General features: G+C 38.1%; 2 protein-coding genes across 3 annotated transcripts in view; one reads left to right on the top strand and one right to left on the bottom strand.

The window, feature by feature from the left end:
- Nucleotides 1-433: 433 nt before the first annotated feature.
- On the bottom strand, nt 434-5,892 carry LOC119772892 (uncharacterized protein C7orf31 homolog). Its single transcript, XM_038269583.1, has 8 exons — nt 5,487-5,892; nt 5,229-5,376; nt 5,085-5,136; nt 4,662-4,852; nt 2,300-2,388; nt 2,033-2,207; nt 1,785-1,873; nt 434-1,708 (listed from the first exon to the last, which is right to left on the bottom strand). The coding sequence occupies exons 2-8, from the start codon at nt 5,266-5,268 to the stop codon at nt 836-838; spliced, it is 1,509 nt and encodes a 502-aa protein (XP_038125511.1). The 5' UTR covers nt 5,269-5,376; nt 5,487-5,892; the 3' UTR covers nt 434-835.
- A 4,938-nt stretch (nt 5,893-10,830) lies between these two features.
- Nucleotides 10,831-25,349, top strand: part of pde11al (phosphodiesterase 11a, like) — a 28,575-nt gene continuing 14,056 nt past the window's right edge. Inside the window, exons 1-9 of one of the 2 annotated variants that reach the window (XM_038269448.1) lie at nt 10,831-11,888; nt 13,176-13,334; nt 15,714-15,803; nt 15,884-16,024; nt 16,131-16,195; nt 21,630-21,750; nt 21,823-21,901; nt 21,979-22,046; nt 22,141-22,233. In XM_038269448.1, the coding sequence (XP_038125376.1) occupies nt 11,115-11,888; nt 13,176-13,334; nt 15,714-15,803; nt 15,884-16,024; nt 16,131-16,195; nt 21,630-21,750; nt 21,823-21,901; nt 21,979-22,046; nt 22,141-22,233 (1,590 nt within the window). In that variant the 5' untranslated portion in view covers nt 10,831-11,114. The remainder of the gene's footprint in view (nt 11,889-13,175; nt 13,335-15,713; nt 15,804-15,883; nt 16,025-16,130; nt 16,196-21,629; nt 21,751-21,822; nt 21,902-21,978; nt 22,047-22,140; nt 22,234-25,349) is intronic. The other variant, XM_038269447.1, reaches the window with a different exon arrangement.

Raw genomic sequence — 25,349 nt, 5'->3', positions numbered from 1 at the left:
TTGAATGTCGCAAATGTTTATTTCTGAATTTTGAGTTGTGACATTGGTGAAAATAAACAAGTGAGATGGGTATAAATTTGTTTTAAATTAAGTTGCCTAATAATTCTGCACAGTAATATTTACCTACAAACACAGACACCCTCATAAAGTGGCCTAATCTAAAAAAAACAAACAAACATATCAACTTCCAAAAATATGAAACTTTGATATTAAGAAGGCGTTTGGGTTGATTGAGAACACAATTGTGGCCCAATAATAAGAATAATCCTCAAAAATACGACTTGCCTAATAATCTTGACATATAGTTATATTTAATCACACACCTATTTATTTATAATACTTCTTAATCTATATATGCACATCTATATAAAAAAAAACAACAGTATGTACTGTATGCAAGCTATAAAGCTTGAAAAAGATGGTCTTGCACAGCCAACTGACGTTTACAACAACAGATGTTAACTACTTTCTGCCACAAACACGTACATGTTGGTGATATTGACATGCGAACCTGGGCCCAATGAGGCGTGTAAGTATATATTTCTGTAGTTGGAGCGATAGGGAAAAACTTGGAACATAGAATTTCTATGTGTTAGAAATACCCATTTAAAATCTAAACCTAATTTAAAAGACAATTGACTTTAGCATTGAAATGTTCAAGCTATGTCGTAATTTTTAGAAGATAAACAATATTGAGTTCACCTTTGAATTCCAGATACTGAAACAAAATTCTGTCTGTAATTATATATATTCAGAATAACCATTGTAAATATTTATAATAACAGGGTTTGCATACTATTAACCATCATTAATTGTTAGCCTTCTTTGTTTATATTCAACCATGAATATGGTTGCAGTTGATCCCATAGAAGCTGTGTCTTTTCCCTGTGACTACATTGTCCCTCAGGTTCACTGCACCATGAGTAACCGAGCTGTTGAATCTACAATGTGCTTCTGACTTGCTGAATGAGTTTTGGAGATCCAGAATGCTGAGATCGCTGCCTGTCCGACCCACTCTCTCAAAAGTATTTGTACAATGAACAGGAGGCCGCGGCAGGATGGAGGTGTAAGGGCTAGAGTTCAACAGCTCTCTGCTCCTTGTTTTAATTTCCTCTTTAGTTAATAGCTGATCGTGTAATTCAGAGCAGGATGCATTTCTAAATTCGAAGTCCTCCTTTTTGATTGGTTGATTACCATTTTGCTGCTCTCTTAAATATCTCTCTTTCTTTACCTGCTCCTTTTTGTGGGAATACAGCTGGTTGCTTAGGTTGAAGTGCTGTTGTGGGTTTGAGAGCTGGACAGCAGCAGCTTGGTTGCTCTTACATTCACATTCCTGCATTAGGCTTTCATTAAATCGGACTTTGCGATTATCTTCTTGTCTGCCATGATCAGCAGCGCTTTTACCTCGAGATTGCTGCTTTGGTAAGATCTCCATGCAAAAATCAATGTGCTGTTGATTTGTGAAGCCAGTTTTGGACTCTGATAGACTGTGATCCATTTGGGTCATAACTGCTGCTCCTTTATAATTAGCCAAGGGCCCTTGGGGCTGCTGGTTTATATAAGATGTAGTAGTGCTTTGATTTTCAGCTGGCACCTGGGTTTCATTGAAACTGGGGCTATAGAGGTGTTCTCTCAGTCTGCTTTGCTGTCTTTGTCCATATCCTCCTTTGGGTTTAGATGGAGCAAACAGGGGATAGGACCTTTCTCTCTGTAAGAAAAATGATCACATATTGCATCAGTTTAAATTAAACACATTACGGTGAAGATAGTAAAATGTGGTTCACCAGAGGTGCAGAGTGCGAATTGATCCTAGTCAGGGTGATAATTTTTTCCTTAAAATCATCTATCTTCAAAGGGTTTGAAGGCCCTGATCCTGAGAAAAATACATATATTACAGGCACAATAACTATAATTAACTTCAACAAGCATTTAGAAAACATAATTATTCAAAGCTTTGCAAAAATGCATTACCTGAAATTTGTGCTAATCTACGTAGGATTCTAATACAGTATAAATCATTGTAGCTTCATACCAGTAAAGTCCATCTTGTAAGAGGTGGTCCAAAGTTTCCTCTCCAGGTTTCTCAGCATGTTGCTTGTGCGCTCTGATAATGACAGATCCCAGTCTCGAAGTTTTAGATTAGGCAGTACTGTCTTTGGAGGAGCTGGGTAGAAAATCTGTCTCTTCGCTTTTACTGGTTTGGGATGCTGGTGAAGGGTAATGCAGAGTAAGATATGTTTTATTTTTTATTTATTCATTTGAATTCAGCCAAAAAACATGGCGTGTTTTAAATCCTCACATCTAAAAAACCATTCTCTCCTGTCCAAGAAACTGCCACTTTCCTGGTTTTAGTGGGGTTTTCCAAGATCTCATGCCTGTATGGACCTCCTGTAGACATAGACATAGAACTGCAATAACATGACTTAACTGGCACAGTCAGTGATGAGGAACAGGTAGCTTTTTGAAAGAAAAATCATTCAAATATTTAAAAACTAAATTTCACAAAATTATGTAAAATAGCAGATGTTTGAAAAAAAGTTTATATTTAATAGACCGAAGAAAAACATTGATTTAATATTATGTCTATTATATTCTGAAAATAATCCTGTTATTTTCATGTAGGGCTGTGCTCCATATTGCTCCTAGTAATTTAGACATTAATGGGTATGTCTGAACACTGACATTGTTGTACAAGCTGCAAAGCAACGCCTTTAAACATATCAAAGTGTCATGACTTTAGCATTGTCCAATGACAATATATTATAAAATATTTATGGTTTTGCTTGAAAGTTTAAAAACCTTCTCATGAAAGGAAATTATAAATTCAAACAATTAATAAGTTAAATAACAAAACTGAAAAAGTAATAAAAATTAGAAATGTAGTAAATGAAAAAGTACTATAACAAATATTGACTTCGAATTTTTTATTAAAAAAATAGTAATTCTAAAAAAACAAACTCTCCAACAAATCTGTCAACAGGTGCAGAAAACTTACTGAACATTTCCTGGAAATTACAGAAAACACCTGATTGCAGTGATTGAATCAAAATGTTGCTCAACAACATTTTTGTTCAGGAGGCCTGGGGTCTTTCTGCATCGAGTTTGCATGTTCTCCCTGATTATGCATGGGTTCTCTCCAGGTACTACGGCTTCCTCCCACAGTCCAAAAACATGACTGTTTGGTTAATTGGCTTCTCTACATTCTAAATTATCCTTAGGTGTGAGTGTGTGCATGAATGGTTGTTTGTCCTGTTTGTCTCTGTGTTGCCCTTCGATAGGCTGGCGAGAGTGGACACCTAAACGTGATGGAAAATGGATGGATGATGTCTACATATTCAAAATCAATTTGGTTTTATGATTTCCATTTTTATCATTTTAGTTTTTATTACTTTTGTCAATTTCAATTTATTTTACTGGCAGCTGACTTTTTTCTGTCCTTAATGGAAGCATATAAACTTTCAAGTTCAGAGTTCCTATTTTATTCATTATTGGAGAAAGGTATAGATAAGTTTAGGCCTAACAGTTCCACCTGTTTTAGTTCCTGAATAGTTCAGTTTTAGACTTGATTATTGAAAGAACATCTGCTGCCTTCTCACTGAAAACTTAATTTGGTGATTTATTCTTTTCCACTGTTTTGCAAAGAACACTGCAAGATTAAAGTTTGTTTAAGCATGGTTGAAAAGCAATGCCTGACATTCATTTGTTTATTTTCTAGAAATGTTATTTACAATTAGTTTTGCTAGATTCAAGTTTGTGGTTTGTGTTTTTTTTTAATCATAAACGAGGGTCTACATTTGTTTCAGTGCCCACTTATGTTAGATCTAAAAACAGGTTTTTACAGGATTACCTAATATTTCCCTTGACTGCACATATTTTTAGATTTTTTTATTTTTAGATTGTTTTTTTGTTGCTTTTTTAGATTGATGTTTGAGCAGGACAGGAATACAGACAAGGCCACAGAAGTAACTTAGTTTAAACAACTTGATATTCAACGATAAAAAATTCTACAGCAGGAGACCACCCAAGGGATAAATTGAATTACAGATGATGCAAAAGAAGAAACCAGGAAAGAAAAATTAAAAATAAGGGAGGAAAAAGACTGAGGGGAGTCTGAAAGCAGGTGACACTTAGCGAAGATATGCAGGGCAGCGCAGAGTGCTGGGCCCAGGAGTTAAAGGTACTTGTCTAATAAACACACTGGGTCCCAACACTGATATGAAAGTCTAAACAAAAATCCATGGAAAGCAGAAACATAAGAAATAAACAGTGAACATACAAAGAATAAAACTAATGCTGAAAGACTTGAACTATAAAGAGGGATCCAGGAATCAACAGAAAATTGACAACAATTAAAACCAAAACATAAACCGTAAAAGTCCATGATTAAATTATCCATATATTTATGTAAAAAAAAAAAAAAACTATGGAGGACTAACTCTGCCATATTTAAAAATAAATCCATAAATAAATAAATACTCAATAAATAAATAAGCATACACTTAATTGCCATCAAAAAATACAATGGTGGCAATTAATTGTATGCTTATTTATTTATTAAGCATTTATTTCTTTCTGTATTTATCTTTAAATATGGCAGAGTTGGTCCTCTATAAAAAACAACCTTAATCTTCACCAGAATCTTTGAAAAACAATATTCTCACCTATAGTTTTACTGACTACAGTGACATCTGGAGCTTTGTTTGGAATGAGAGGGTTTATAAAACTCTGCGAAGCAGCTCTGACTCCCCTCTCTAGATCATCTGGGGAAAGGAACGACGGGAACACAGCAAACCGGGAAATGTGCGAGGAATAAGGGTGCTCTTTCAGAGTAGCAGTTTTCATCATTTTCTCCCTGTTAAAGAATGTATAATAAGCGTAAAAGTAGACCCAGAAAATGCCCATAAAATAACCATAAAATATACTCACAATAAATTTATATTAGTCGGTTTTGGTATACTGGAAAAAGTGTGACTCAATATTAGAACACTACATTATATATAAATATACATATATATAAATATACATGTGTGATAATCAGTCTATAATAAACACATGGCAACCTACAGTTGGTCGTTTAGGCGAACCTTGCTTCTCTTTCTGACACTGCTGGTGTAGCACTGTTTAGTGATAACATGGCTGCAAAGATAAAACAAGCACAAAAAATCAGTAAGCTACAGCTATCATTGACTCTGTTAGTTTCTCTCCATGTTGATCAAACCTAAACCTACTCTGGTATCTTTCCTCCGTAGCCCCAGGCAGGATCACCATTGAAATCAGCCAGACACTTTGACTCTGTGTTGCAGCTGGAGGGTTCACTCAAAACGAACTGAAGGCAAGGTCTCAAAGAGACGGGATAGAATGACAGTACTTTGGGAGCTTTGGAGGAAAAAAATAAAAATTTTATGTGTTGCATAGTAGTGTATAAGATAGTCGTGAAACCTATTTTTTAACTAAAATAAAAGAGTCATGCACTCATGTTAACTCACCTCCTAGAAGTATTTCTTTGTCCTTGTCTTCTCCAAGATAATTGTAATTGTTGTTAGACAAAACCCAACTTCCTGTTCTTCGCTTGTGATCAGTGACGGGTTTAAGTTTCTCTTCTGCCCAGAATTATGATTTTATTTAAAAAACAGGATAAAAAAATCGCTGACAACCTGTCAACCCACACAGTTTGTTAGTACAGGTGTCTTCTGTAATATTAAATATCTCCCTCCATCTTACTTTGAAGGAAAGAAGCAAAATGTGCTGCAAAAAAAGGAAAAAAAAATTTAATGTCTGGAAATCAGGGATCAAGTTGTGTGATTGTTTCAAACCATAATTCTTCTTTGTGGTGGTGGGCAATCACTGCCCTGGACGTCCGTCTTCCAGTCATCAAGTGTGGATCTGATAGTATCACATGTTCACAGCTTGGTGCACATATTCAACTGAACATAAGGGGAAATGAAAATGTATCCGGCTCCAACCAGACACTGGCATCAGATCCAAGCTGGTGTTTAGTTTCAGGAGTCACATTTCAGTGCCCTCATTCCCAGCCAATATAGTACAGTCCAAGACTGATATCTCCCATCTTGTTAACTGGAAGTTGTAGAAAAATTAAAATAAAAGCTACTGTTGCAAACCAGACACATTGCAGAGGTTCGTCTTTATTCTTTCTCACAGTGTTTCAGCTTATTTTTTCTTATATGATGCCAAATTTGTTTATTCTTTGAATGTGGATGCTGAGATGTGAACTGTCCATGGTGCTGTCAAAAGGACCATGGACAGTTCCACAACATTTTGATGGAACATACTGGTGTTTTATAAAAGCCATGACAGAGAATAGAATAGATGTTTATTTGTTCATGCATGCATTCATTTTACAAATGACATATTTACTTATAGATTTTTTATAGGAAAAGCAGGAGCAAAAAGAAGATAAATCATACTTACAGTATATACTCCTTGATAAAAAAGATAGTAAAAAATATTTAATTTCTAACCCCCTCTCCACACGCATGCACCAAATGTCTTTTACATGTCTATAATATTAAAATAATTGTTTCATAATTTAAAAATGAAAATAATTTGTTTTCAAATAGTTGTAATTCTAATCTGTTCATATGAAATGTTGTCCTTGTACAACTTGTTAAACGTATAAACATTTGTACGCCACTTATGTTCATCATACAAAGCATTCCACAGTTAAACTCCAAATACAGATGGACACTTTAGTTTCACTGTTAGAACATAGTAAAGACATTTCTTCTTCTTTTGTGATCAGGTTCTGGTTTAACGAGACTAAATACATTTGGAAAATCCTCTGAGTGAACACAATGAGTGCATTTTTTAAATAAACAAGATCCTTAAATTTGAGTTCTCTAGTTTAGGTATAAACATGTTTGGTATGCTCTCTGTAGCCTTTTTTTTTGCTTATAACTGACGTCTTTTTATTGCAGCAGAAATAAAGGCTTAGTGATACTGTGGTATATACATGCAAATGAGAAAAGTAATTGTCATTTATCAACAGTTATTCTGTTACTTTAGTGTCTGACACCTGCTAATTGAGGCAAGACTAAACAAATATTTCCTCCCACAATCAAAGTGCTGAAACAGAGTTCCTAAGTTTAAATGGAGAGGTCTCCTGTCATCCTTCTCTCTGGTGACCTGTAGATCAGTATTTGTTGGTTCTAGGGCAGTTTTTACTCTCACTTTTATACTATATAGAGAGATTTTGGTAAAATTGTTCTTTTTTTTTCTTTCCACCCTATTGAAATAGTACGGTGTATGGTCTTTTAGTGTTTTTATCTGTCTAATGTTTCTCTTGCCATTGACAGGTCATACTCATCATGTGACCACTTACCTACACAAACTAAGCAGCTGTCGTTGTCTATCTACAACACTACAACAGACTGACAAACATTTTACCATTGGCTGGACAAAGGCAGATGCGTTAACATATTTTTTATCACATCAGCAATATACAAATAAAGTTTTTTTTTAGTAACTTTCCTCGTGAGTGCTACAGCCCTTTTTTTTTTATTTAGAAAATTCATTCACATCACCCACATAAACCCCAGAGTCTTATTTTAAGCTCACTTCTAAATTCTATTTTTTTTTTTTTTTATCTGAAGTATATAAACTGGTTTAGGTTTTCATTGTCATTAGATCTAATTTGATTTTACAGGTTTCATTTAATCAAAAAGGCAACAGAATCAAAATCCAAGAACAAACTGCAGGACACCAAAAACCAGGAGACATCAGGGGAAAACACACATGGGGAGCCAAGTAACAACAAGAAACCAGCACTAAAGAACTGCAGAGGGAGAGTATATCTGGGAGACAGAACAAAGAAAAGGAAAGGGAAAGGAGACTGGCACAAGGGGGCAACCAAGAGTAACTCAAGACTGCTTGAATATACCACAAAATGGAAAATAAACCAAAGAACAAAAAAAACAAGAATGACAAAGATAACTCAAAACTCAAAGGCCAAAAGGAGAGAACAATAACAGTGATGTTTCATAGTCTGTAAATAAAGTAAAATAAAAGCAGGGGGACGATTGCTGATGCCATTTTTCAACAAGCCAATATGATAAATATTGTATGCATGATATAGTCAGTAAGCTTGGAACAAGAAGGGGTAATTCTGCTGTGAAGTAAAAAAATCCAGATGAAAGGGACCATGAACATCTAAGATAATACGACAATTAAATGGATTCAGAAAATCAGTCTCCACTTATTAAGAAAATCTTCTGGTTTTTTTATTTTTATTAAAGTAAACTTTCAAATGTGTCCCTGAAAGCATCCACATTTAAGCCTGTAATTAAATCTCTGTAAATGCATGCAGCAGTCACATTCCTGCTATTCTGCATCTCATTTTTGACTACCACGCTTTCCAGGATTCCCTCTACAGCAGGGGTAACCAATTAAAAATCAGTTGAGTCTGAATAAAGAAAATCAACAACCTGTAAAGACATTTTTAATTATAATCCTTTACTTTAAACAGAATTTAACACTGAAATAAAGTCCAGGTGTTTATGCATTCATGTTATATATTGAATTGAAGGTAATCTTCCGGGAACTGGTTTCTGCAGCTCCTAGATTTATGTTAAGAGGAGTTAACTTTAGAATAATTTGAAAAGAGGTTAGTTCTCAGTCTTCTCACTTCTCCTGTTAGGTTAGGTAAAAAAAAAAAAAAAAAAAAAAAAAAACCTATCATACTCTATAGATAAAAGATGATGGCATGAATGCGGTTATGGTCTTTGCTGTCATAATGCATAAAACACTTTAATAAACCTAATTAAGTGATTTACTTCCAAAACAAGTTTGGATAATCAGTTTTCGATCACATTCATCTATTTCTGTTAAAAATAGTTTAAATTAAATTCAGAATTAAATTAAATTCAGTTCAATTCATTCATATAGCGCCAATTCACAGCGCATATCTAAATTGAAGATGCCCCTCCTGGATGAGCTTGCAGAGACAATCTTTGCTTGCATTTTAACATTGACTCTTTAGCAGTCCCTTAGACTGAACATGCATGTAGCGACAGTGGAGAGGAAAACTCCCTTTTAACAGGAAGACACCTCCTGCAGAACCAGGCTCAGTGTGAGTGGCCTTCTGCCAATGTCGCCTGAGGTTCAAGGAGATAAAAACAGATATATAAAAAAAAAAGCCAAGATACAAGAGGTAACTGTTAACCATCTCCATAGGTGGCCCCGCCCAGGAGAGACAGTTTTTCTGACAGTAGGCTGACAGGAAAGGGGGTATGAGAGAAGGGGAAAGACATGCGACAAAGGAAAACAGGTAAGATTTGAACCCAGGTCAGCCACTTCGAGGACTAAGGCCTCCATACATGGGTCATGCACACTAACCACTGCCCCACCTGCATGCCCTTTCAGGTGATATTTTAGTGTTTGTAACTTCGACACCATAAAAGAAGCAAAACACCCCATTCAAATCTATCCTCTTTAGATAATCAAAACCTCAAAAACTGCCCAAACACCTACAATCGATGCAGCTCCCTCTCTCTGCCTCTCTGGACATGACACAGACTTCGGACCAAAGCACCAGAGCTTGTCTCATTTGTTAGTCTCACAAAACCCCTATTCTGCATTTTGCTTTTTAATTGGGATTCTCAGGAGACCTTGTCCAAAGCCTTCACAACATGCCCAAGTACTATGAAGAAGCCTATAAGCTTAAGTTCAGGAACCAATTACCCCGCTCCGCCTTGGCAGAGCCGCCACTGTACAGATTACTATTCATGCTGCTGTTTTACAAATGCAGCACAGCCTGCAATGATTTTTATTCTGAAGTTGTGCACATTGAAGCTGATTGATAACCCCTAACAACATTTAGATCTGGTAAAATGTAACCTAATCAGAAGGCTGCCTCGTAAAGTTAACAGTGTAAAATTTCCATAAATGTAGAACAGTATCCCTCTTAAATACCAAAGATAATCTAAGTAAATATATAACAAATGTATAACAAAGATGATTTTCTTAACATAATAAATACTTGTTAATCAGGTGCTAGTGGAATTAATAGGAGCTTGCAAATGACCATGCAGTGAACCCAGAAAAGGCACTCCTTATATCAGCTTCTTTTCATTCAGTTTCAACAGTTAAACCCCATTCAAGAATATGGACTCCGGCTAATTTTCTATGTGTAAACAGCTACTTCCTTCCATCATCTTTTCACTATTAGGGACCCAGCTGGCAGCAAGGCCCCAGCTGACCATTTCTTCTTGTTAATGGACTGCAGGCTTCCTTAAAGCGGTTCTTCAGAAACTCCTGATGTTTCTTTCATGCCAGTGAAAGACTGAAAGCACAAACTGTGAACTTGAACTTTAAAGCTTACAGCTCTGGAGAATGTTATTCATATTCATATTAATTTTAATTTCATATTTTAAAGAAATAAAGGGAGAATAAAAACTACTTCCAATAGCACAGAGGAAGGAGAAAGCATGGGTGTTAGTATGAATGTGTGTAGCTCCAAGGTTAAACACTGATTCCTTTGGCTTCTACAAAATATTTGAAAAAGAGAATTCTCTGGAAAATCAAACCCATGACAGCTGCAAACAGCAATGTCCCCATATTTATTTTAAAGCTATTCAGATGTATTATACAAGCTGGAATTTGAGCCCCAAGAGCGGTTCAAATCTATCTATCTATCTATCTATCTATCTATCTATCTATCTATCTATCTATCTATCTATCTATCTATCTATCTATCTATCTATCTATCTATCTATCTATCTATCTATCTATCTGACACAGAAGCCTGCTGCTCTGACTCTCTAGCCACACGTGGTAAAGAGAGCGAGAGAAAAGCACTGCCTTGCATTTTTTCACTTACTAGAAATTATATGTAGCCTCCGCATTTTTCTACACCTCTGCATAGTACTCCGCTGGTATCCCACAGAGATACAACCCAGGCTCTGGTTTGACTGGCAGCTCATGCAGCTCAGCTAAATATACGCAATTCACCTTAGTTAGTGTTTCAGGAGAGTTTGAGAGATTGGGTTGGTCAATGCAGGGAATGAAAATATAAGTAGAGCATCTTGTCTGCAGCCGCCTCTTTTCTCCATCTGCCTCAAAACTCTTCTACTCTAGCCCATTTTGAAACTGCGTTGATAATGACAGCGTTTGACTTCACGGATGTAGAAGCGTTCTTGGACAGCCACCCGGATCTGTTCGAGGAGTATCTGGTTCGGAGAGCCAAATGCGACCAGGTGAGCAGGTGGCTGAAGGAGCACCAGACCTCCAAAGTGTCCACAGCCGAGGAGAATCGCACCGCCATCACGGACCCGCTGTGGCCGAGCAGCGCAGACGGACTCCAGCGCAGGTCGTCTCACATGGAGCTGCGGCGGAACTTCGCCCGCTCCAAAGCCACAACCGCGCACCGCACGTACGACGAGCATGTGAGCCTGAGCGAACACGAGTCCCAGTCCAGCATGAGGCGCCGTGCGCTCCTGCGCAAAGCCAGCTCTCTGCCTCCGACCACCGCGCACATCCTTAGCGCGCTGCTGGAGTCCAGAGTCAACGTGCCCCAATACGCGTCCAGCGCCATCGACTACAAATATAGACTCAAAGAAACTAACGAAAGGGAGTTTTTCCTGGAACTGGTAAAGGACATTTCTAACGAACTGGACCTGACAAACCTAAGCTATAAGATCCTCATCAACGTGTGCATCCTGGTGGATGCGGACAGGTGCTCGCTTTTCCTCGTTGAGGGACCCGCTCACAAGAGGACGCTGGTGTCCAAGTTCTTTGATGTACACTCAGGCACCACAGTCAGACCGTCATCCAGCACTTTGAATTCCAATGAAGTTCAGGTACCATGGGGGAAAGGGATTATTGGATATGTGGCAGAGCACGGAGAGACCGTCAACATCTCCAGTGCGTATGAGGTAAACAACAACAGTTCATTTAGAAGTTTTAAAAGAACGACTGAGGGAGAGATATTGATAAAAGGGCACAATGGCATATTAGTTAAATGACAATTATAATCACAGTCCATCTTACAAAAGTGTTATAGTGCTTAAAATTCCTCATCAGGAAGCAAGTATTTGATTTCCTTTTAATATAGAAATACAGAAATAAAATATTTTTTTCTATTGGGGTGCAAATAACTGAGCTGAAATTTATATTTTGTTTCATAATAAAAGAAAATTAAGGCAAAAAATGTGAAAAAAGACCCCCACACCTCAGTTTGGAAGTAAAAATCACCGTGACCTCCCCTTACATGTAAAAACACGTAAAAAACACAATTAGAGGTACCTCTTTATTGTTTTCTGTGATAAACCAACACCAACCTCTATTCTTTCCAACTATTTTGAATAGAAGAACTGATGGAAATGTAAGTCATACTGTATGCAGGTACACAGCAAATCCAACATGCTCAAATCAACACTGTCAGATTTGATTTTAACACCCTTAAAGTGTGTATATGGGTCCAAACCAGCGAGTGTTAATCTGACCCTTTTTGGAGAGTTGCCATTGTAACTCTTATTAGAGTTAAATAATAAATCTTTCTGGAGTTTATAATTTAACACTGAATTACACCAACTAGGTGTTAGAATTGGAATATTAACACTCTCAAGGAATGTTTTCCTAGAAACTTTAAAAAGCTTTCCGCTGTAATAACATTTTGAATGTGGCTTCAACTGTATACAAACACAGCACATATTGCAAACACATATCACTTATTTAGATTGTTATTCAATAAACAATGAAATAAATAAATACTTTTCTCCCTTCATACATTTATTTTATTGGAATAGCACAAAATGGTTTCTTTAAAGGGCTTGAATTTTGAAAGGCTTCTAAAGCTCTAAAGGGATGAAAATTCACTAATTTAATTGTATCAGCTTCTCACCAGCCAGATTTCAAATTGTGTGCAGCATCATTATCTCATGGCCCTGGGCTGCTGAGGCATGTGTATCCCCTTGCAGAATATTCCTGCATTCACCAAGATATGTCCAAACAAATATGTAAATGTTAAAAAAAACATATGATTTTGGCTGTGCAATGAATATAAAAAGCCAAGAATCACATGTTGCGCAAAGAATATTTCAATTTAAGGGAGTGAGTAAAACCAAAACTAAAAACAAAAGGATCACCTGCACTTATGTTTTTTTTTTTTAATTTGTGGCTTTGTTATAGCTGTTATATGTGTACAATGTCCACATTTTCAGGACCACCGCTTCAGTGATGAGATAGACAAGTTGACCGGCTACAAGACTCAGACCATCCTCTGCATGGCTATCTGCAACAGTGATGGCGAAGTCATTGGTGTTGTACAGGCAATTAACAAGAATCCAATGGGCACACCTTTTACAGAAGACGATGAGAAGGTGAAGCTACACTGTGCCGTGCAAAAATGCAGAGGCAATTCATCATTTAGAATGTCTCTTTTGTGGTTTGTGCTACTCAGTGCATTTTAAAGAAAGTGAATGTGCAACAGAAGCGTTTGTGGTCTAAATAGTCTAAATGGCTGCAGGGAGGAGAAAATTGCTCCCTTGGATGCAGAATACTAGAATAGATAAGCTAAAAGGTTACCCTTTAACTCAAAAGTAAACACTAAATGTGTCTCGCTGTGTAATTTACTTACCCATTCAGGAAATATAGCTTCTGTTTATTATTCCGGATTGTTCCCTTAGCAATTAACATTAAATTGGTCAGTACAGTGTGAATGTATTTTACCTTCATTTGTGGTTTTACAGCTTTCAGATGGGTTTTATTGTTCTCCTACCACATTGCAACTTTCATTTAGCTTGAATTTTTACCCTATTATTTCTGCTGAAGCCTTAATTTGGTTTTCTTTGAGAAAAAACAGCAAAATAAAAATGGAGGAGAAAATAGATAAAGACATGTTGAATTATTTGAAGTTGCTTAAAGCTACAGTGTGTAATAATTACAGGCATATAAATTCAGAAATTTAATATATTATACATAACTATGTTATTTATCATCACCTATGAGCTCAGCCTTTTAACCATAACATTTGCGTTGCCTTAGAATTCGTTATTTATAATTACATAGGAGCGGGTCTCGCAGCCATGGAGGCTGACATCTTTGCGCTACGGCAGCGCAGAGGCAACAAACTAGCGATTGCGAGATCTCCCATGACGCTCGAAAATAACTACGGCAAGTTGAGAGAGATGAACTGAGACGGTACTGAACAGTAGATGGCAGTATTATGCCTGAGAAGCGTTTAGTCTGCCTGAAACCAAAGAAGAAGAAGAAGCAGGTATACTGCGCCTCGGTAACAAGAAAGGTAAACAAGGCGGCAGGCGTGAGTGACTTTGCAAACTGTTTGGCACTGTGTGGCCAAACATCAGACGAATGGAGGATCATGCCTACTCTGTATCACAACGAAAAGCGGCGGACACCGAACCCCCGTCATCTAAGAAGCGGAAACACGACGAGAATAAACGCAAGAGTGACAAGAAACGACAAAAAACACGGATCAACATTGGCACGGCATTTACACGATGGAAGTCACTGATGGAGGAAAAAGGTTTTCAAAGTGACGCTCAAGTTGCCAGTTTTCTCTTGGACAGGTAATTAATCCTACACACACAATTGTCTAATATCACTGCAGTTTTTGGAGTACAGGATGCTCAGACCTGTCTAAAACAATAACATGCTGCGTGATGATGCTGTTACTCTCCAGTATACTTATTCAGCAACGTCCCTGACGTTTCACAGGTAATGATTCAGTAATTTTCTGTAAAATAATTTTCTGGATATATACCTCGGTTACTTCTCTCCGGCTCCTTTGGAGATCTTCAAGCCTTTCCTCCTCTGCTCTCACCCCGCTGGCTCCCCTCTCTCGCCTGGCCCCAGCTGCACGCTCACCCCGGCCTCTCTGCCCTCTTCCTTTCCCTCTTCCTTGCCTTGTAACCCCCGTGCCACAAACAAGACTTGGACTCTGTAAACGGGGAATATATATTCTTCCAGCGAACACAATCTCGCTGTTAAACTAATGACTACAATTACTTCGTCTGTTTATATCACCATGCAAAGCAGCTCACCAAAACGTCACAACGACGTAGAAAAAATAACGGGTATATTTATTATCTTAAGTCTACATGAAATCTATACCCTACACAGACTAATGAAATACTATCTGTAAAATTATCTATGTAAACAAACCTCATCACTTGAGAAGGTAGGTGATGCGGACGTCGTGGAAGACATTTTGTCCCGTAACGCTCGCCGTACTGTTGGGGGGGAGAAGCGGTGGGGGGGAGACGTTCATGTTGCTGCAGTCTGCAGTCTGACCGCTAGATGTCGCTGAAAATTACACACTGTAGCTTTAAATAAACTGTATCTAACAACAGTAAAGTGTCCACTAGGTGGCAGAATAAAGTTCCAACAAATGTATCTACTTAAGCCTTAGATAAATACTTTTATACTTTTTTTGTGGGTCTTTATAAAAATAGGTTTCTGATAGTGCATGTGAGACATTACCAAGATGACATAACTTTCAGTGACAAAAATAGAGTAATAGATTTTTGGATATTAACACATTTTACTGCTAAAGACTATAAATCAATACTTCATTAACAGTGAATCTATTTGTGCTGAGATGAAGCTGACTCCAGCCCAACTGTCCATTGACACCACCACACCCTGTCTGCTTTTCTCAACCAATTTTAAGCACTTTAAGTCATCACTCAAATGAGGTGTCAGTTATTTCCCTGCTTTCTGTTCTCTTTCTTTTATAGGTGTTGCAGATGTATCTGCCATTCTGTGGGATTTCAATTTTTAATGCAAAGCTGTTTTCAGAGTCTCGCAAGGAGTATGAACGGAGCAGGGTGAGGAATATTAAGGAAATGCATTTTCAGAGCCTGCACAATCTTTGTATGGGCGGTAAGAAGGTTTGCTTTTACAACAGGCTTTGTTGGAGGTGGTCAACGACCTGTTTGAGGAACAGACCGACCTAGAGAAGATTGTTAGGAAGATCATGCAGAGAGCGCTGACTTTGTTGCAATGTGAACGCTGCTCAGTGCTACTCCTAGAAGACATCGACTCACCTGTGAGACTTACATTTTGCTGATATTACTTATGTGTCCTGGATTCTCTTCTAATTGTGTTACTTGGTAAATATGCACTGGTTGTACTGATACATACCTTCTCTATAGGTGGTCAAGTTCTCCAAGACGTTTGAGCTGATGTCTCCTTTGTGCAATATGGACAGAGACATCAGGTGAGGGAGCATTAATGCATTTGAGTGCAGCCAATTTAAGTCTAACAAAAAACATCTAGACGCCTTGAATATTTTCAAATTATTTCACTTGCCTGTAGCCCTGTTTACTTCGGCACCTCTGATGCAACCAATATGTTCAGAAGTCACCTAATTAGTAAAAAGAGTCCACATTTAGGTCTTTTAATCTTAGTACAAATCAGGCTTAGAGATCCATAAGAGAATATTGTTAAACATACAGACCAGGGAGAAAGCAGTAGAGAAGTCTAAAGTGGTTACTTATTAAAGCAGTACCTAGGCTTTACAGAAAGCTGTTTAAGAACTCTATATTGGTTGATACCTTAGGTGTAAGTGTGCGTGCATGGGTAGACTGTCCAACCATGCAATGATTAGAGCAGGGATGTCACAATCCAGTCTTCAGGGGTCAGTGTCCTGCACCTTTTATGTAGATACATCTCTGCTTTTACAAACCTGAATGAAATATGCAGTTCGTTTGCAGGAATCCAACTGAGGAGGTAACCAAGCCCATTCATTCAGATGTGTTGGACTTTAGCAATGTCTAAAAGTTGGTTGGATACCGGTCCTTGAATACATAAGTTTGACATTCCCTGCATTAGAGGATATAGACAAAGGAAGGATGGACAAATGTTCAATCCATCACCTGGACAATTAGGTGGGACCTCTAAGGTACTAGGATGGGCAAAGAAAACATTGATCAAAGAGGCTTCCAAGAAGCTTAGGGTAATTCTAGTGTATTAATTATACACTCAAATTGGGGCAAAAAGAAAGTCATTGTTGCAGCTCCGTTTGCCACAGGCCATGTAGGGGTCACTGCTATGTCCAAAAGAAATCAGCAATTTTTGTCCCGGGATGTGCTTTGGTGGCGCAGTGGTTAGCACTGCATGAAAAGTGGGATTTTCGTCAATATACGGCACTGTAGATTGTCGTGGAACTTCAGGTTAGCGGCAGTTTACGGCAATTTGCAGGCCTTGCCGTAAACTCCCGTAAATTGTCAGAAATTGACGTGGAATTTCTTAGGCAGTGTTCCCCCCATGCCTCCCCCCCATGGAATTCTAGGGGAGGCTTTAACATGTAAATGAACATGCTGTGAGCCCCCTGCAACCCTGGGTAAGAAAATCTCTGATACAAAGAGATCAGGTATAGCCTCTTACATTTTAGCTTGAATTGATTTATTTAATTAAAGTATAGAGACCAAAACAGATCTTTAGCTGACAGAGCAATACATTTAGAGCAGTAATTATTTTTTTTTAAATTTGCATTTAAGATAAAAAATAAAATGTTGTCTGTCAATATGCTCAATTCACAATTACTTAAGTGGAAAAGTTTCAAGAAATGATTCTGAGATGATTCACTTTATAACATGGCGCATTATCCTGTTGGAAGTAGCCATCAGAAGATTGGTACACTGTGGTCATAAGGTCATAGGTCAGCATGCTAAATTGGTTTTAAGTGGCCCAAAGTGTGGCAATAAATATCCTCCAAATAGATGGTAGAAATAGATCAGGCCCAGTATAGCCTAATTATAGACTCTTACATTTTAGCTTGAATTGATTTATTTAATTAAAGTACGCTAGATTACTGTGTATGCAAATGTTATGTAAAAGAAAATACACAAAATAATTTACTTCAAAAATTAGTTTTAATCAGAATCAGTTGGCTGTAATGGTTAATTTTTTTTTTTAGATTTCCACTTTTTTTTTTTTTTTGTTATTGAATATATAAGAAAACAATAACAATCTCAAACAACAAGTCAATAACAAATATTTCAATACAAGAAGAAATATCACAACTCCTGCTTTTGAAAAATAAAATTAAATGCACAGGCTGGAACAAAGTATAAAATAAAATAAATAAAAATAATAATAGGGTTTAAAGTAAATTAATCAGTGGGGACTACCAACTGAAATTCTTCAATTAACTCAAACAATTTAATTGCATTTAAATTCTGCATCTTTTTCAGACATCTTTTGAAAAGGGAAAGTTCATTTTTGAGAGCAGAGATTGAGAGGGAGCATTTTGCATAGCGACATTTATGGATATAATACTTTGTTACAATTATTAGAATATTGATTAAAAATTCCAAATTTTTTTTCTTTAATGGATAAACCGAATTGAATGTTTTGCCAGGAAATAAAATCTAAATTTATTGTTTTAGAAGACAGAAAGGTTCGAAGTTGATCCCATAAGTTTAATACTTCTTTACATTCATAAAAAAGATGTTTAGTTGTTTCCAATTGAGTTGTACAAAAGCCACAATTCTCAACATTAAACTTAAATCTCTCTCTTAAAAACTCATTTGAAGGATATATGTTATTTATTATTTTATATTGTAATTCTTTATATTTAGGAGGAATTGGGAATTTCAAATAATTTGTCCTAATTTTGACTATCATAGATTTCTTAAAATTTTGTTAGAGAGCTGTGCTTTTTGTTCTTCCTGGGTACATATTATTTATAGAATATTGATTCAAAAACTTGTTGTTGCATTTATTATCTCTAATGTCCACCTGCTCAAATTCAATCTTATGGAGACAAACAATTGCAATTGCAAACAATTTATAGGTGCATTACCGCCACCTTCCAGAATGGAGCAACGCGAGCTCTTCTCGCGAGTCCTTCCGTATAACAATGACGTCGTATGTGATTGGAGGAGCCTGATGAGCCTTCGGCCCCATCGTCCAATCACGTGTGAGCTTTTGTGCACTACGACTTCTCGCGAGACCAGCATATTAGCAGACATGTTTGTGTTACTACATTTAGAAGAACTTCATCTCCATTTACCGTGTTTGTATTTTGTTGTTACGTGAACAATGGCTGCACGACGTCTCGCGTTCAACTCGCCTCCAACTGCTCTTAGTCCACAACTTTCGGCCAGCCCGCAGACTGACGAGAAGAAACTGCTGATTGCTATCAGCGGACTGTCTCGTCAGCTTGCCCAACATACTGCCGACATGAATGAACGCCTCACTCAGCTGGAGAATTCGATGCGCTCCAGGTTGTAGTCCATAGAGGACAAGATGGCGGCTCTGCAGTCGAGCAACTTTGCAGGATATACGAACTCGAGGAAGAGAAGACGGGTGAACAACGCCACGCTAGCGGTAAATATATGTTCGATTACTGGTAGCTATGCTAAAAGCAGCCTAGCTTAGCTAGGCAAGCTAAAGACAACCTAGCCTAGCTAGGTAAGCTAAAAGCAGCCTAGCCTAAAGCTTTATTAAAGTGTATTTTTTGTGATTACAGGAAGCAGTATGCCGTCTTAACAACTCGGAAACTAATTGCAGGCGCTATGAACCGGAGCAGGGGTAAGGTTTAAAGAATATGCGGTAAAAGGACATGGATACGGATGGATACCGACCATAGCTGTACTTTTTTTTTTTTTTTCACAGACTACAGTCGCCTCACAATGAGGCGGTGACCTCCTATTTGCTCGGATTTGCATGATGTTGATAAAGACGACATTGTGTGTAAGTGACTTGTTTTAATGTTTTCTCCTTCCTTGTTACTGTGACTTGCGTTTGATTTTTTTTTTTTTTATTCATACCACTCTCATTTAATTGTTTTCCAGCTGCCTGTAAGACGTATTATGAGACGGTATGCAGGAGCTTCAGATACACGCTGCTAGCCAGCACGCTGCGTGCGGAGGCCGCCAGGCTATCTGCTCGGAGTCGGGCCAGAAGAAAGAGAGTAAGACTTTATTTGGTGACTATTTTTCAGGTGCATTGATAGATGTGTTGTGTCCATAGGCAGTGCGCTGATTCATTGTTTTTTTTTCAGCTGCTGAAGGCGAGGCAGAGTGTGCTATCAGATGAGGAAGTGGAACTCTGTAAGTCCGCCACCGTCGACCTCATGTCCGACGAAGAAGATGGCGTCGTCGGCGGTGTCTCCGGATGGATTGTACGGTCGCCGCCATTTCGTAGGCCGGATCTCACTGAACTCTGTGTTAAGCTGCAGTCCCGGTTAGAAGCGATGCCGAAGTACAGGGCCACGCACAGTAGGCGTCTGCACATCGGACCTGCCTCGGAGGGAATGCTGCCTGTTACCTCCAACCCAGAGGAAGCAAACGGACCGTTCACGGAGTTGTAATTTTTAGATACGCATGTGTTTGGATACGCGTTGTATATAGTTGGGTGTGTTTTAATAAAGCTCTTTCTTTGCATAAACAGCTTCCTGGCAAATCTTCATTTCCTGTATAAATTCATTCATGTCCTTGATGGTAGCATAATAATTGTGTAGTAGTGTAGGATAACATAAATACACAGCATATGAATGAATAAATATATGAATGAATAAATATATGAATATATATATATGTAAATATATATATATATGCCAACCAATCACGAGCGACTTTACTTGTTTAAAAGGAAGCGGTTCCGTCCAATACTCAGTAAGAAAATTAAAGCCTGGCGTGGCCACGTGTGGTTTTGCTGCCAATCACGAGCGATTTCATTTGTTTGAGAATAGTGGTTTCAGCCAATACTGAGTAGGTTATTCAAGCCAGACCTGGCCAGCCGCGCGGGTTTGCTGCATTCATATGCTAATTAGGGCCATTAGTACAGCTGATCGCTCTCCAGATACGTCAGAGTCCGTTTCCGAGAATTTGTGGCACGACAAACGCGGACAAGCACGGGTTGCAAATTGTCGGAAACTGACGAAAATCAGGCAGATCTGCGGGAGTTTACGGGGGTTTACGGGGACGAAAATCTCACTTTTCATGCAGTGTAGCGCACATGACCCATGTATGGAGGCCTTAGTCCTCGACGCAAGAGACCCGGGTTCTAATCCGGCCTGTGGCCCTGTCAGCCTACTGTCCATTAAAATGAGCAGCTAGTGCTGTAAAAACTGAATTAAAATAAAAAAAAAAAAATAATTTCATCCCACTTAGAGAGCAAACATAGCTGTGGCAGACAACTACCAGAATACACCATCCCCTCATATAGTAATGGAAGGGATGTTTTGCCATCAGCAGGGTGAGGAAATCTTAGCACAGTTGGTAATGAGACTGTTAAACTAGATACATAATTAGTCAGAAGAACAAAAACTGTTAGAGGCGCCAAAAGTCAGAGATTGAGACAGAAGTTCACTTTACGAAACAACAATAAACCCTCATTCTACAACAAGAGGTTAGTCAAAACATGTGCACAAGCAGAATTACAGAGTCAAAACCCCGACTTCAAAGAAATGGATAATTCAAAAAGTCGCAGCTGCATTTGTAAGGCAAGTATTACCTCAAGCTTTTTATTTTGATGGTTTTAAAAATCTATTTTAGTTTTACCTAATTTTTCAAAAGTATGCTCCATAATATATATATATATATTTTTTACAACAAAAATGAAATTGTGATGTTACAGAAGGTGGGAAACATAAAAGGAATATATAACAATACATTCTTTTGTCTCTTAAATGATCCAATCAGCATGGAGAAGTTATCCTGTTCTGACTGGCTGATCAACAACAGCATCGCTGAGCTGGTGGCCTCCACAGGGCTGCCTGTCAACATCAGTGATGTTTGTCAGGATCCACGCTTTGATGCTGAGGTTTGGACAGAGTTCTTTCTTTTTTAAATCAATTTTTAAAAATTCTTGTAATCCTGTTTTCTATATCTACAGGCAGACAGCCAGGCCTCGGGTTTTCACATCAGATCCGTGTTATGTGTCCCGATCTGGAATAGAACCCACCAGATAATCGGTATGTTGGACCACACTTATCTGTTTTTAAACCACCTCTTTTTGCTTTTCTGAAGTATCTATGCGTGTTTTGCTAAGGAGTCGCACAGATTCTGAATCGCCTGGACAGGAAGACGTTTGATGATGCAGATCAGAGACTGTTTGAGGTCAATCTATGGAAAGCTGTACAATAAATCTTTGATTTCATTGTTAATTATCACGTACAATTAATAGTTACTTTCTTTTGCTTTTTTTCCCCAGGCATTTGTGATATTTTGTGGACTTGGAATCAATAATACTATGATGTACAACCAGGTTAAGAAGACATGGGCCAAGCAGTCTGTAGCTCTGGATGTAAGTATATTTATTAATCCAGTCATTCTTTTTTTCAAAACCACAATCACAGCTCTTTGAAGTGTTATTTTCAACCTTACACATTTTTTGTTTTGTTTTTGTCCCTGTCCAATGTGAATTAACCATAACAATAAACTGGGTTTAACAAACAAATGCAGCTTTGAAATTATGATTTCATTTCCTAAAGGAAATTGCAATCCAATATGCTAGTAAAACATTAACTGGCCCAATATCTGTTTTAATTGAGCTCAATGTGAGCTGTATTTTAGGTTGTGTCATACCATTCCAGTGTCGATGTTGACTGCTGCATTGATCAGGATCATTTTTTTGCAGAATAGCAGAGTTCCCTTAGGCTTAAAGCTACAGTGTGTAATAATTACAGGCATATAAATTCAGAAATTTAATATATTATACATAACTATGTTATTTATCATCACCTATGAGCTCAGCCTTTTAACCATAACATTTGCGTTGCCTTAGAATTCGTTATTTATAATTACATAGGAGCGGGTCTCGCAGCCATGGAGGCTGACATCTTTGCGCTACGGCAGCGCAGAGGCAACAAACTAGCGATTGCGAGATCTCCCATGACGCTCGAAAATAACTACGGCAAGTTGAGAGAGATGAACTGAGACGGTACTGAACAGTAGATGGCAGTATTATGCCTGAGAAGCGTTTAGTCTGCCTGAAACCAAAGAAGAAGAAGAAGCAGGTATACTGCGCCTCGGTAACAAGAAAGGTAAACAAGGCGGCAGGCGTGAGTGACTTTGCAAACTGTTTGGCACTGTGTGGCCAAACATCAGACGAATGGAGGATCATGCCTACTCTGTATCACAACGAAAAGCGGCGGACACCGAACCCCCGTCATCTAAGAAGCGGAAACACGACGAGAATAAACGCAAGAGTGACAAGAAACGACAAAAAACACGGATCAACATTGGCATGGCATTTACACGATGGAAGTCACTGATGGAGGAAAAAGGTTTTCAAAGTGACGCTCAAGTTGCCAGTTTTCTCTTGGACAGGTAATTAATCCTATACACACAATTGTCTAATATCACTGCAGTTTTTGGAGTACAGGATGCTCAGACCTGTCTAAAACAATAACATGCTGCGTGATGATGCTGTTACTCTCCAGTATACTTATTCAGCAACGTCCCTGACGTTTCACAGGTAATGATTCAGTAATTTTCTGTAAAATAATTTTCTGGATATATACCTCGGTTACTTCTCTCCGGCTCCTTTGGAGATCTTCAAGCCTTTCCTCCTCTGCTCTCACCCCGCTGGCTCCCCTCTCTCGCCTGGCCCCAGCTGCACGCTCACCCCGGCCTCTCTGCCCTCTTCCTTTCCCTCTTCCTTGCCTTGTAACCCCCGTGCCACAAACAAGACTTGGACTCTGTAAACGGGGAATATATATTCTTCCAGCGAACACAATCTCGCTGTTAAACTAATGACTACAATTACTTCGTCTGTTTATATCACCATGCAAAGCAGCTCACCAAAACGTCACAACGACGTAGAAAAAATAACGGGTATATTTATTATCTTAAGTCTACATGAAATCTATACCCTACACAGACTAATGAAATACTATCTGTAAAATTATCTATGTAAACAAACCTCATCACTTGAGAAGGTAGGTGATGCGGACGTCGTGGAAGACATTTTGTCCCGTAACGCTCGCCGTACTGTTGGGGGGGAGAAGCGGTGGGGGGGAGACGTTCATGTTGCTGCAGTCTGCAGTCTGACCGCTAGATGTCGCTGAAAATTACACACTGTAGCTTTAAGGTGAAGATTGTTGCTACAATTTGGATTCATGATGTCATAAATCATGGCAATCAATCCAGGTTCTGGAGCAACACAACACCCCATACCCAGTACCACCATGCCTTATTCTCTGTGTGTCGTCCTTTTTTTTAATTGCTGTGCAAGTGGTAAACCAGATGTTGATGTTGGTAACACAGCTTCAAAATATTTCCTCTTTTGTCTGATCAATGCATAGAGTATTATCCAATGAGGCTTGGATATCATCAAAATGTTTTGGAGGGTGGAGGTGTGAATGTAAAATCTAGTTTGCCATTTCAGTTCTCTTAATTCAACAGATTTCCTTGTGAAGCTCTTCTTTGGATGCTGAGCTTATCCAATCCTTTTACGGGTGTTTTTATTTATTTATTTTTTTATGATGTCTGTTTTTCTTGGTTCTTATATCACATCCTCCATGGGTTTACAATTCACTCTTGGAGTAATTTCTGGTAGACTAACTATTCTTGGCGAGGTTGTAGCACTACTTCATGAATTTTTATGGTCCAGTCAAGTCCCAAAGCCTTAGAAAAATATTTTTATAACCATTTCTAAAGTATTAGATGTCACTGCTTTTTGGGATCCATGCATCTACTGTACTCCATGTTGCGAGTCAGGTTCTATTTAATGGATGTGTTCATTCTGGCAGTAATCACAAATAAACCTGGGCAGTAAAATTGAAAAAAAAAAAAAACACAATCACAGTTATTTGTGATTTGATGTTATCTTGGTTATTTTTATCTCATTTTGAAATTTTATCATGATGAACATTATATCAGTGTCTGTAATATGAATACTATGGATTATTGCATACACTATCTTTACTCTAGAAATTAATATTGCATGCATGGAAAAACCATGGTCTCATTCGTTGATATCAACAGTCATACTTACACTGTACGGTCATTTCCGTCTCCCAATGGTTTCTGTTCCACTGCCCGGTATCTAACCTGAGTCCTCATATTGTACTCAGAAAAACATGGTTCTGCTTCCCCTCAATAAATATTTCAGTTGCTTTCAATAATTCACAATAACTACACCGGCCTTTCTACTCAGCTCGTATCAAAGGCGACTCATACTGCTGCATTCAGCCTCGCTTATTCACTGCTGTCTCTTTAATCATCAGGTGGAGGCTATTTAACATTAGTTCACCAAAAATCCGATGCTGTCTGCACTGATCCTGTTTTTGTAAGAAGAGAAGTAGGACTTAGGAAAGATTAGGGGAAAACATTTACTATATGTGCTGGTGAAAATATTTGGATTCAATAAAAATTTGAATCTGCATCTCCCAGATTTGTTCTGTAATGTCTCTTTTT

Source organism: Cyprinodon tularosa, unplaced genomic scaffold, assembly GCF_016077235.1.
Source record: "Cyprinodon tularosa strain WSP-4 unplaced genomic scaffold, ASM1607723v1 ctg73, whole genome shotgun sequence".
Classification (NCBI taxonomy): domain Eukaryota; kingdom Metazoa; phylum Chordata; class Actinopteri; order Cyprinodontiformes; family Cyprinodontidae; genus Cyprinodon; species Cyprinodon tularosa.
This window is presented reverse-complemented; position numbering and strand designations above follow the sequence as displayed.